The following is a 13472-nucleotide window of genomic DNA, read 5'->3' as shown; positions in this document are numbered from 1 at the left end:
CTGAAAACACACATGCTACAACCTTAGTAAAGTACATAGACACATACAGGTACCATTTTTCTTTGAAAAACAGCTAAGCCAAAGACTTAGTAACTACCAACTAAAAAAACCAAATCCTTCATTTCACAAGGTAAATTTGAATGATCCTTTTAAAAACATTACCACATGAGTATACAGAAGGTGAGGAGAAAGCCCAACTTGGAAATCTCCTCCAGCCCAGTTTTCATTCCCCTATAAACTAGACCTGCCCTACTCCCCTTCAAATGCTTGCTTTTTAATATTTTATTAGGCAGAAAAAGTCAGAGTCATCCAGTTCCAATAATGTAGCCTCTGTGTGGCAAAGAGAAAACAGCATGGAGTACAGAGTCAGAAAGACCTGGATTTGAGTCACAGTCCTGTTATTTATTTTCTGTGAGCCCTTGAGCCAGTTACTGTAGTCTCCTGTGCCATAAGTCTTTTATCTGTAAACTGAGGGAATAGCATCTACCTGCATCATTGTTGTAAAGACAAAGGAGATTATGTATATGAAGCACATAGAATTTAGTAGGTGCTTAATAAATATTACCAGTTCAAGGTTTATGGTTCATCCATTGCCAGTTTCTCTAACCTGCTGGCCAACATATGCAGATAATTTCCTATACTTGTCATTCTTCAATTATCATCCCATTCCCATAGCCTCTTCTGAATGACTATTCATCCAAGCCTGGGCCAGGCCAGTCTCATTTCCGTGACAGTGTGCCTCACCACAGATTTTCTCTTTAAATTAGAGTGCAAAAGTGGGAGGTACTGAGGTTCATTTCTGGGCATTCTTTGGGTATAGCCCAGGGCAGGGGCAGAGCTATCCAGTCACTGCTTCCTGGTCTCCAGCCAGCCTGTGGTCCCAACTTTCTAAGCCAGGCTCTTGATCTATATCCCAGAAAACACACAGTAATTTCATGGTTACATTTCTGGGACATCTATTCAACTGGGACTGCAATGGCTTTCTCTGGTTCTCAAAAATATTTTAATATTTGTAGCGGCGATTGTGGTATCTCCCCCTCCACAAGGAAACAAGAGCGAAATGATGTCTCTACCGTCTTCAAATGTACTGAAACCCCATTGGCCACTGCTTCTGTGGCCAAAATCTACACACTTACTTGCTTTAATTAGTTATCTAATGGGATAGAGTAAGCAGAGGGGCCACAACTCTGACAACAGGGCTCAAAAAGCACTTCCTGTGTGAGGCCAGTGGTCTCACAGCAATTTCCTTTGGAGATGAGCCTCAGGTAGAATGGTGATCACTTGGCCCTCTTGCTCCTGGTTCTTATTAACTTGGACTCTGACACCAGGTAGAGCTGAGAGAGTTTTACATGGCCACCTGGGCATGTCTTTGTTGGGAACAGCATCAAGTTTCCACTCAATTACTTCCACAAAGGTCTACATGTTATTAATTCACCAATGGGTGATATTGAGTTCAGTCTTAAAAGTGGCTATCATTTTTTAGTAACACTGCTTCAAAGGCATCTCAGAGTTGGTTTGGGCATGTGTATATTCTCTCTCTTCCCCTTCCTCTGTCTCCCTCTCCTTTCTTATTTCCTTCTCCTCCCTCCACCATCTCTATGCTTCTCTCTCAGTTTCATAGTCAGGGTCTTGCTAGAAGGGTCCAAGTAGAAAAGCTCTTTTTCTCATACTTGGCCATATTATAATTTCACAGACTCTAAAGACAGATTATGGCCCAGAGAACATGGGAACACATGCAGTGACACTTTCCCCAGCAGCTTCCCATCCATAAACAAGAATCAGAAATATCTACTCAGATTTCTGAGTCACTGCACCAGTTGTGTTTTAGTTGCTTTCCAATGATTGAAATGGCAAATGGAACACCAGGAGCTTATGTCTGAAAGTTTTCCACTTGCTAATGAATATGGGAGGCTCAAGATAGAGGGTAAAAGCCAAAAACACTCAAAATGATGACCACTAAAGCCACCAATCATAAGCTCCTCATTAGACAAGTATTGTATAATGGGAAGAAACTTGTACAGGAGCCCAGGGACCTAAGGACTTGTTTAGGCATGGCTGATAATTTTTTCTGCCCTAGTTTCTTCAATAGTAAACTAGACACTTGGACTAAATAATTTTGGAAAGCCCTTCCAATCAAATACTTTATGGATTGTAAAGAGTCTTTTATCTCAAGTGCTGTGGTTCTTAACCACAGGCTGATCTGAAATTCAGTAGAATGTTATGGGCCATCTCCCCAGAAAAGGCACATTGTCATGGAATTCTGCATACCATTTCAGAAACTTCATGGAGTTTCTGAATCCACCGACACTGGGCCAGGGGTTGCTTCTTGGAGGAGATGAAAGAGCTTATTTGCAGAAGGCAAATATGAAGCAACATGCCCGCTGCCTGGCCTCAATCCATCTTAACTATTTTTCCCAGTATTTGATCCAAAAATGGACTTCTGCAGGACAAATATAGTCTGTCTTTTTAAAAGAACTGTTTTCAGCTTTTGTTTCTTTCTTGATTTCTTAGAAATTAAGCTGTTGGGAAATAAATGGGAAGAAAAATAATCCAAACAGACCTAGGCTTCAACATGCAAAATATTCTTTGCATATTTGTCCTAAGTGGTTGTATGCAAAAACAGAAAGGCCGCCATCCTGAGTTCACATGAAGAAGTTGTGGTTTGTATCACACATACTGTCTGACCCAAAAGGAGCAGACAGGTTCTTGACAATATACTACAGTGCCAGAGCTCCAACCTGGTGCCAGGGTCATTATCTTCAGTAAGAGACATGTTAAGATTCACCAATGTTTGACAAACATTCCTACACTTCTACTTCCAAGGCAAGCAATGGCCCCAACTCAAGTAGCTTTTAATTCAGGGTAAGACCTCTGAGATCAGTCTTTAGTCCCAATATTTCAGAGTCTGATGGTCTTTTGAGGAGACAGGAAATTCAGAGAAGAGTTGAAAACTAAGCTCCTTTCTTCGACTCAGGTTAGTAGATAGCTTGGTTTCTGCAGTCTGGCTTGAGGGACTTCAGCCATTCACAATCATATAGGAGCTCAACATAGACCTTCCGAGGAAGCAAAGACAGAATACATAAGAGAAATAAATCTGTGTCTAAGATATGTGCCCCTTATTTTATAGCATCCTAGAGCCTGAAGTTGCAGGGCCAGGAAGGAGGTGCTCTCTTCAGCACAAAATGATTCAGCACAGAAGAGTTTGAAGAAGACCCTTCCAGAACCTGTGAAGGGTCCTCTGAGGCCAAGGACTGTAAAACCTGAAAAGGAAAGAAGAGAGTAGGTAATTGGCTAGGACTGTTCAAGTACTTAATAGCCACCGAGAAGTGAGGCCTGTCTTGTTAGGTAGCTAATTATATAATTGGTAGCTAATCTTCTGAGAAACAGAGGTTGGCTAGGAAAAGACCCTTAAAACTCAGACCCCACACCCCCCTCAAAAAAAACCCTCAGATCCCATGAAATAGGCCTAAGTTGTTGCTATAATCAGGGCTGGAAACTGTGTGCATTTGACCTCAATTCTAATCCCTCAAAAGTCTACAGAAGATGAAGCCTGACATGTTTGACTACCCACCCACAACATAGCCACTGCCTTAATGGTCCTATACTGACTCCAGATTTCTTTTCTGGGATTTCACTTCCATGAGGGATAATAAGGAAAATCTTATTGACCCATGTACCTCTGAGGACTGTAAGTGATAGGAAGTAAAGGAAAGCTGGGGAAAAAATGGAAAGCTCTTCTCCAGATACCCAGATCTCATTTATATGTATATTGGTTCATTCATGCCAGCAATCTGACAGTCAAACAATTAGAACTCCTAAGTGGAGAAAAAAATTCTATGATCTCTGTAGCTCCTGTGACCTTAGCAAGTTAATTTATCCCCTCTGAACCTTAGTTCCTTTATTTGCTAAGTTAAAATACATACTATCCTCCTTATCCTGACATTTGATATGGATCAAATCAAATAATGGAAGTGAAAGTTCATTACAGTCATTAAGTTTCATCAAACAATGATAAAGGACTAAGGATACAGGTTTGGGGGATAAGACTTAAATAGTGATTTGGTCTGATTTCATGATGTGGACTCATGGTACTTCCTATTATACCAAAAGAGAGGTTACTGATTTTCTTACAAACCCAAAGGATGTCGGAGTCACAGGTTTCCAAACTTTTAATTTTATAGATTAGGAAATTGGTGTTAAGAGAACAAAATGCACTTGCCACAAATGTCACAGTTTAGGATTCCTAATGAATTTTATCCAAAGGCAACTTGTAAAACTACTGTAATTTGTTTGGGAGAGAAAGAAAGAAAAGAGGAGAGACTTAAAAACACAGAGAACCTCAGAATTGGAAGGCAATAAGTTTAATGGTCACATAATTATTGGTTAATGAACTGAGACATGGAGTGTGTTCCTACTCTCTGGACCCACAAGACATTTTAGTTCTCGAAAGCTCAGATCCCACAAAAAAGGCTTACATATTACAAGGTTCTGTAATCAGGAGTGGAGACTACATACCGGAGGCCTCAACTCTCATCTCCAGGAACTCTGCCTTGAGAACTGTGGGTAAAGGAGGAAAAACATTTCACTAAGTCTCTAGAAATCAGAACTGGAAAGGTGAAGCAAAGGGATGGGTGACCCTTCCAGGCCAGTGCCAGAGTCCATTTGAAAAATAGGAAGTGATTCTATCCAAATGTTTCAGAACATCTAGATCTATGCTTATAAGTTGGGCTATCTCTCTGGCAGATTTAGAAAGCCCAGTAACCGAGATACAAAGAAATCCCTCAGATGTCAGAACAATCCTTTAAGTGTTAGACTATGGAAGACAGAGAAACTGGCTCAAAGACTATATTCTGTGATTATCTCTCACAGGTAGAAGGGCAAGCTGGAAGGGCAAATGTCATGCAAAACATGAATCATACTTTGCCTTGAAGAGCAAACCAGCTTTCCCCAGCCTCTTGGGGGGCTTATATCAGTACTAAATTAGCTTTGCCTGGGAAGAGCTGGAGGGAAGAGACAATCCTAAAGAATGAAGCCCTACATATTGTTGCCAGAACATCACAGAAAAGAGCTGGGCCCTGGGCTATTTCTGTGGCTTTGTTTTTCACTTCTTTCCCAAGTCTGTTTATACTTACTTCTTGAGTGATCTTATTCCCATTCATGGTTTAAATCACCTCTAAATGCTGGGAACTCACCAAGGGGCCACTATTCACATCATGGTGAATGTAAGTGCCCCATGAAGTTGCACAGTGGCTGTAATCAACAATTCTACCCTTAAATCTCTGTGGTTCAACCCCAACTACTATTTTAAATTGCAGTTACCCAGTGGAAATTTCCCTTTTTATTTAAGTTTCATTTTAATTCCATTGAGTTGACATACAGTGTAGTAATAGCTTCAGGTGTACAACACAGTAATTTGACACTTCCGCCATACCGGGTGTTCATTACAAGTGTCCTTCTTATGCCCACCACATATTTAACCAATCCCCACCCCCCTTTCCTCTGGTAAACATATTGTTCTGTATAATTAAGAGTCTGTTTCTTGGTTTCTGTCTCTCTCCCTTTTTTTCCTCTTTGCTCATTTGTTTTGCTTCATAAATTCCATTTGAGTGAAATTATACAGAATTTTTCTTGCTCTGACTAATGTATTTCCCTTAGCATAATACTCTTCACCTCCATCCAAGTAGTTGCAAATGGGAAGATTTCATTCTTTTTCGTAGCTGAGTATTATGCCTGTGTGTGTGTGTGTGTTTATAATATGTATATATCACCTCTTCTTTATCCATTCATCAGTCAGAAATGGGCTGTTTCCATATTTTGGCTATTGTAGATAATGGTGCTGTAAACACCAAGGTGCAGGAATCCCTTTGACTTAGTATTTTTGTATTGTTTCAGTAAATACCTAGCACTGCAATTCCTGGATGATAGTGAAGTTCTACTTTTACCTTTTTAATAGCAACCTCCATACTGTTTTCCAAAATGTCTAAACCAGTTTGCATCCCCACCAACAGTGCAAGAGGGTTCCCCTTTCTCCACATCTTCACCAACAATTGCTGTTTCTTGTGTTGTTGATTTCAGCCATTCTGACATACGTGAGATGGTATCTCATTGTAGTTTTGATTTCCGTTTCCTGGATGAGTGATGTTGAGCATCTTTTCATGTGCCTGTTGGCCATCTGGATGTCTTCTTTAGAAAAATGACTATTCATGTCTTCTGCCCATTTTTTAACTGGATTATTTGTTTTGGGGGTGTTGAGTTTTACAAGTTCTTTATACACATTGGATACTAACCCTCAATAAGATATGTCATTTGCTAATATCTTCTCCCATTCTGTAGGTTGCCTTTCAGTTTTGTTGATTGTCTCCTTCACTGTGCAGAAACCTTTTATCTTGATGAAGTCCCCAAATTTATTTTTGTTTTTGTTTCCCTTGCCTCAGGAGACATATCTAGTAAGAAGTTGCTATGGCCAATGTCAAAGGGGTTACTGCTTGTGTTCTCCCTAGAGTCTTAATGCTTTGCCGTATTAGGTCACTAAGGTCTTTCATCCATTTTGAACATATTTTTGTGTATGGTGTAGGAAAGTCATCCGCTTTTGCCGTTTTGCATGTTGCTCTCCACTTCTCCCAACACCAGTTGTTGAGGAGACTGTCTTTTCCGCATCAAATATTCTTTCCTGCTTTATCGAAGATTAATTGACCATATAGTTATGATTCATTTCTGAGATTTCTATTCTGTTCCATTGATCTATGTGTCTATTTCTGTGCCAGTACCATGCTGTTTTGATCACTACAGATTTGTAATATATCTCGAAGTCCAGAATTGTGGTGCTACCAGCTTGGCTTTTCTTTTTCAAGGTTACTTCGGCTATTTGGGGTCTTTTGTGGTTCCACACAAATTTTAGGATTGTTTATCCTAGCTCTGTGAAAAATGCTGTTGTTATTTTGATAGGGATTGCATTAAACATGTAGATTGCTTTGGGCAGTATAGATTTTTCATGGTATTTTTTCTTCCAATCCATGAGCATAGGATCTTTTTCCATTTCTTTGTGTCATCCTCAATTTCTTTCATCAGTGTTTTGCAGTTTTCAGAGTACAGATCTTTTACCTCTTTGTTTAGGTTTCTTCCTGGGTATCTTACAGGTTTTGGTGCAACTGTAAATGGAATCAATTCCTTGATTTCTCTTTCTTCTGCCTCATTGCTAGTGTACAGAAGTGCAACTGACTTCTGTGCATTGAATTTATATCCCGCCACTGTGCTGAATTCCTGTATGAGTTCTAGCAACTTTGGGGTGGAGCCTTTTGAGTTTTCTATATCCAGTGTCATGTCATCTGCAAATAGTGAATGTTTCACTTCTTCCTGGTGATCTGGGTGTCTTTTATTTCTTTTTGCTGTATGCCTCCTGTGGCTGGGCCTTCCAATGCTATGTTAAATAACAGTGGTGAGAGAAGACATCCGTTGTCTTGTTCCTGACCATAGAGGCAAAGCTCAGTTTTTCCCCATAGGGATGATATTAGCAATGGGCTTTTCATAAATGGCCTTTATTACATTGAGGTATGTTAGAGGGTCCCTCTAACCCTACTTTGTTGAGGGTTTTTATCATGAATGGATGTTGCACATTGTCACATTTTTTCCCTGCATCTATTGAAAGGATCATATGGTTCTTTTCCTTTCTTTTGTTAATGTGACATATCCCGTAGATTGATTGGTTAATAGTGAGCCACGCTTGCAGCCCAGGAATACATCCCAGTTGATCCTGGTGAATGATTCTTTTAATGTACTGTTGGATTTGGTTTTCTAGTATTTTATTGAGAATTTTTGCAACCATATTCATCAGGGATGTTGGCCTCTTGTTCTCTTGTTTAATGGAGTCTTCATCTGGTTTTGGTATCAGGGTAATGCTGGCCTCAGAGAATGAATTTAGAAGTTTTTCTTCCTTTTCTATTTTTTGGAATAGGTATTAACTGTTCTTTAAATGTTTGGTAGAATTCCCCTGGGAAGCCATCTGGCCCTGGACTTTTATTTGTTGGGAGACTTTTGATTGTTGATTCAATTTCTTTGCTGGTTTTCAGTTTGCTGAAACATTCTGTATCTTCCCGTTTCACTTTTGGTCATTTATATGTTGGGAATATAAATGTATCTATTCAGGAAGGTATCAGTTTCTTCCAGGTTGTCCACTTTGCTAGCATATAGTTTTTCACAATATTCTAATTGCTTGCATATCCATGGTTTTGGTTATTTCTCCTTTCTCATTTGTGATTTTATTTATTTGGGTCCTTTCTCTTTTCTTTTTTGGTTAAGTATGGCTAGAGGTTTATCAACTTTATTTACTTTTTTTCAAATAAACAGTTCGTGCTTTCATTGATCTCTTTTATTTTTTTAAGCTTCTCTTTCATTTATTTTTGCTTTAGTCTTTATTATTTCCTTCTTTACCCTGTATTTAGGCTTTGTTTGATGTGCTTCCTGCAGGTGCTTTGTGCTTATGCTGAAGGGTGGGCAGTGAAATGGCTCCATCCTCTGTTCCTGGAGGTATCTCTGTGAACACTGTCTCTCCTCTGTGTACTCTGAGATAAGTGAACAGTCTCCCCTCTGTGTTCTACAGGTGTTCTTCAGATCACTTTTTCCATGCTCTCTGTTTCTGGGTTGTTTGCCTGCCTTCTTTCCAGGAGCAACACAGTGCCTTCAGGCCTCTAGCTCAGCCAAACCCATTCTCCTTTAAAACTCCAGGTTTTAAGCCCCTCTGGGTGAAAGAATTCAGGAAAATCAAACACTCTCATTTTTCAAGCCAATGACTTTAGGGAAATGTTCTTTTTGTGCATTCCTCTGTGTGCTGGTTTCTCTCTTGCCTTTGTCTATGACTACAACGCCCTCCCCTCCACAGCACCTGGGATCCCTTTCTCCCCTAAGCCTCCTCTCTCCCCTTCTTACCTTCTTAAATGTGGCCTCTTCTCTCCCTTTACTTGAGGACTTTTTATGACAGTCTTCATGTCTATTTCTGGGATATTTAGGATGATTTTTAGCTATCTAGTGTGTTCATTGGATGAGGCAAGCCAAAGGTCCTCCTACTCCACTACCATTTTTCTCTCAACCTGTACTGGGCATTTCTGTCTGGATATCTCACAGGGTCTTCAAAACACTGTGTCCAAAATTAAGGAGAGCAACTTTCCCACAAAACCTGTTTTTTGATGATTAATTATTATTACCATCTACTTAATTTTCCAGGTTAGACTTTTTTCCCTCTTAACCCTTCTCCAATGCTCCATGTTTTTTTTCAGATATTATTGATTTATTTGAGAGAGAGAGAAAGAGAGATATCAAGAGCACAAGTGGTACAGGCAGAGGGAGAGGGAGATGCACAGTCCCTCCTGAGCAGGAAGCCCAATGTGAGGCTCAATTCTGGGACCCTGGTTTCATGAACTGAGCCAAAGGCAGATGCTTAACTGACTGAGCCACCCAGCTGCCCATCAAATGCATTTGTGTGTGTGTGTGTGTACCATAATTTATTGAAATCAACTCTCATTGGCCATTTGAATTACTTCTTTTTTTTATATATTCTAAGCAGTCTAGCAATGAATAACCTTATAAGTTAACCTTCATGCACTTACATGATAATTTACATATATGATAATTTTCTTAGGATACATTTCTTTTTTTTTATTTAATTTAAATTTTTTTTCAGTGTTCCAAGATTCAATGTTGTTCCAAGATTCAGTTCACTGGGTGTGGTGCATAAATCTGCCCTCCTTAATACCCACCACCAGAGAGTCAATTATCATATCATTTCACTTACTTGTGGAGCATGAAGAATAAAATGTGAGGACATTGGGAGTTGGAAAGGAGAAGTGAGTTGGGGGAAATTGGAAGGAGAGACTAACCAATACTCTATGTTTGAAAAGTCACAGGTCTTCTTGTGTCTACCTCACATTTCACTGGCATTTCACTGGCAATGCCATAGATTAGTGCCTCATCAACTGTTGTGATGATGATTAGTCTCATAATTGATCTCTGTCTCCAGTCCTTGCTTTCCCACCTTCTTTCCCATTATTAAAATAATGAGGTTTTTTGTTTTTGTTTTGTTTTGTCTTGTTTTGCTTTTTACAATGCAGTCATCTCTGAATATACATTGTCATGCTTACAAGTTCCATGATTCCCTAAGGATTACAGTCTAAGGACCAAATTCCTTACCTTGGTATTTCCTGTAAGGTCTTTACAATCTGGCCCAAGTCTGTCTTTCTGGCCTCACCTCCAGGTAAGCTTCCCTCTTTTCACCCCCACACTGTAGCCAAAGTGAAACACTAATCACTTACTGAACCTGTCTTGCATAAGGTGTTCTGCCTTGCTGAACCATCTTCCCCTTCCTTCTCTTTTTTGATGGACCACTTCTCATTTTCACATAAGTTCTAAGTTTTTTATTGGTTGATGAAGAGAGATGAATGAGGAAGTGACATGATTCAAATGTCAGGCTACAGTCAGGTAAAAATGGGAAGCATAAAGGTACAATCAAAATTGAAACAGATCATTATTTTCATCACAGATGAGAGAAGAGCTTGCAAACAATGTCTGTAGATGGTACTGATGTGGATAATCTGAGGATCTTGACCAGTGTCCAGCATGTAGATGTACTGGTGTAAGTGGTGGTTACAAGGTGGGACCATAGACAGAAGAGGTGTTTTTTCCTATGTGGATATAAATGGGAGAAACCTGTATGGCTTTATGGCTCATGACACACTGGAGGACAGGTGTATCCACTTCACTATTGTCCACACTCCTGCCAAGATGGAATCTGGGGTTAAGGAACAGGATTAAATTTAGGTTCCAAAGGCCTAAATAGAAGATAAGTAGAGTGGTACTCTAGCCTGCAGTGCCTGGTTTGGCATTAGCCCCCTTATTTTCTGGATTAGTCCAAGAATTTCCTGAACAGTAGGTGACAAAGCTCAGATAGAATTTACCAATTTTCCACACTCTCAACATCAGTTTGGCTATAGTTTACGTATTAGAAGTTGGCCTGAGGAATTAATCAAAATCCTAGAAGAGAACATAGGCAGTAACCTCTTTGACATCGGCCACAACACCTTCTTTCAAGACATGTCTCCAAGAGCAAATGAAACAAAAGCAAAAATGAACTTTTTGGACTTCATCAAGATCATAAGCTTCTGAAGAGCAAAGGAAACAGTCAACAAAACAAAGAGGCAACCCACGGAATGGGAGAGGATATTCACAAATGATGCTAGAGACAATGGACTGATACCCACTATCTATAAAGAACTCCTCAATCTCCACACTCAAAAAACAGATAATCACATCAAAAAAATGGTCAGAAGACATGAACAGACACTTCTCCAAAGATATACAAATGGATAACAGACAAATGAAAAAATGTTCATCATCATTAGCCGTCAGGGAGATTCAAATCAAAACCACAATGAGATACCATGTTACACCAGTTAGAATGGCCAAATTTAATAAGACAGTAACCAGCAAGTATTGGAGAGGATGTGGAAAAAGGGGAACCCTCTTACACTGTTGTTGGGAATGCAAGTTGGTGCAGCAACTTTGGAAAACAGTGTGGAAATTCCTAAAAAAATTAAAAATAGAGCTACCCTATGACCCTGCAATTGCACTACTGGTTATTGAACCCAAAGATACAGATGCAGTGAAAATAAGGGCCAACTGTATCCCAGTGCTCACAGCAGCAATGACCATGATCACCAAATTATGGAAAGAGCCAAGATGCCTTTCAATAGATGAAAGGATAAAGAAGATATGCTACAAACCTGTGATCACCAAGACAGCATGGTACTGGCATAAAAACAGACACATAGACCAGTGGAACAGAGTAGAGAGCCCAGATATGGACCCTCAACTCTATGGTCAAATAATCTTCGACAAAACGGGAAAAAATATACAGTGGAAAAAAGACAGTCTCTTCAATCAATGGTGCTGGGAAAACTGGACAGCTATATGTAGAAGAATGAAACTCGACCATTCTCTTACACCATACACAAAGATAAACTCAAAATGGATAAAAGACCTCAATGTGAGACAGGAATCCATCAGAATCCTAGAGGAGAACATAAGCAGTAATCTCTTCGATATCAGCCACAGCAACTTCTTTCAAGATATGTCCCCAAAGGCAAAGGAAACAAAAGCGAAGATGAACTTTTGGGACTTCATCAAAATCAAAAGCTTCTGCACAGCAAAGGAAACAGTCAACAAAACAAAGAGGCAACCCACGGAATGGGAGAAGATATTTGCAAATGACAGTACAGACAAAAAGTTGATATCCAGGATCTATAATGAACTCCTCATACTCAACACACACAAAACAGAAAATCATATCAAAAAATGGGCAGAAGATATGGAAAGACACTTCTCCAATAAAGACATACAAATGGCTATCAGACACATGAAAAAATGTTCATCATCACTAGCCCTCAGGGAGATTCAAATTAAAACCACATTGAGATATCACCTTACACCAGTTAGAATGGCCAAAATTAACAAAACAGGAAACGACATGTGTTGGAGAGGATGTGGAGAAAGGGGAACCCTCTTCCACTGTTGGTGGGAATGCAAGTTGGTGCAGCCTCTTTGGAGAACAGTGTGGAGATTCCTCAAGAAATTAAAAATAGAGCTTCCCTATGACCCTGAAATTGCACTCCTGTGTATTTACCCCAAAGATACAGATGTCGTGAAAAGAAGGGCCATCTGTACCCCAATGTTTATAGCAGCAATGGCCACAGTCACCAAACTGTGGAAAGAACCAAGATGCCCTTCAACGGATGAATGGATAAGGAAGATGTGGTCCATATACACTATGGCGTATTATGCCTCCATCAGAAAGGATGAATACCCAAGTTTTGTAGCAACATGGATGGGACTGGAAGAGATTATGCTGAGTGAAAAAAGTCAAGCAGAGAGAGTCAATTATCATATGGTTTCACTTATTTGTGGAGAATAACAAAAAGCATGGAGAACATGGGGAGTTAGAGAGAAGGGGGCTGGGGTAAATTGGAAGGGGAGGTGAATCATGAGAGACTAGGGACTCTGAAAAACAATCTGAGGGGTTTGAAGTGGTGGGGGGGTGGGAGGTTGGGGTACCAGGTGGTGGGTATTATAGAGGGCACGGATTGCAATGGAGCACTGGGTATGGTGAAAAAATAATGATACTGTTATGCTGAAAATAAATAAATGAAAAAAAAAGAAGATATGGTTCATATATACACTGGAGTATTACGCCTCTATCAAAAAGGATGAATACCCAACTTTCGTATCAACATGGATGGGACTGAAGGAGATTATGCTGAGTGAAATAAGTCAAGCAGATGGGGCGCCTGGGTGGCTCAGTGTGTTAAGCCTCTGCCTTCGGCTCAGGTCATTATCTCAGGGTTCTGGGATCAAGCCCCGCATTGGGCTCTCTGCTCAGGGGGGAGCCTGCTTCCCTTCCTTTCTCTCTGCCTGCCTCTCTGCCTACTTGT

The 13472-nt window shown here is 40.0% G+C and overlaps 1 protein-coding gene across 3 annotated transcripts in view; it reads right to left on the bottom strand.

Moving 5' to 3' along the window:
- Positions 1-280: 280 nt before the first annotated feature.
- OPHN1 (oligophrenin 1) overlaps positions 281-13472 on the bottom strand; it is a 560040-nt gene continuing 546848 nt past the window's right edge. For 2 of the 3 annotated variants that reach the window (XM_044235858.1, XM_044235859.1), the window contains exon 24: positions 281-3260. In XM_044235858.1, the coding sequence (XP_044091793.1) occupies positions 3188-3260 (73 nt within the window). In that variant the 3' untranslated portion in view covers positions 281-3187. Of the gene's footprint in view, positions 3261-4515; positions 4558-13472 lie in introns of all 3 variants that reach the window. The other variant, XM_044235860.1, reaches the window with a different exon arrangement.

The sequence above is a fragment of the Neovison vison genome, chromosome X, assembly GCF_020171115.1.
Source record: "Neovison vison isolate M4711 chromosome X, ASM_NN_V1, whole genome shotgun sequence".
Classification (NCBI taxonomy): Eukaryota; Metazoa; Chordata; class Mammalia; order Carnivora; family Mustelidae; genus Neogale; species Neogale vison.
The sequence above is the reverse complement of the archived record's forward strand: the minus strand, read 5'-3'. Positions and strand labels throughout refer to the sequence as shown.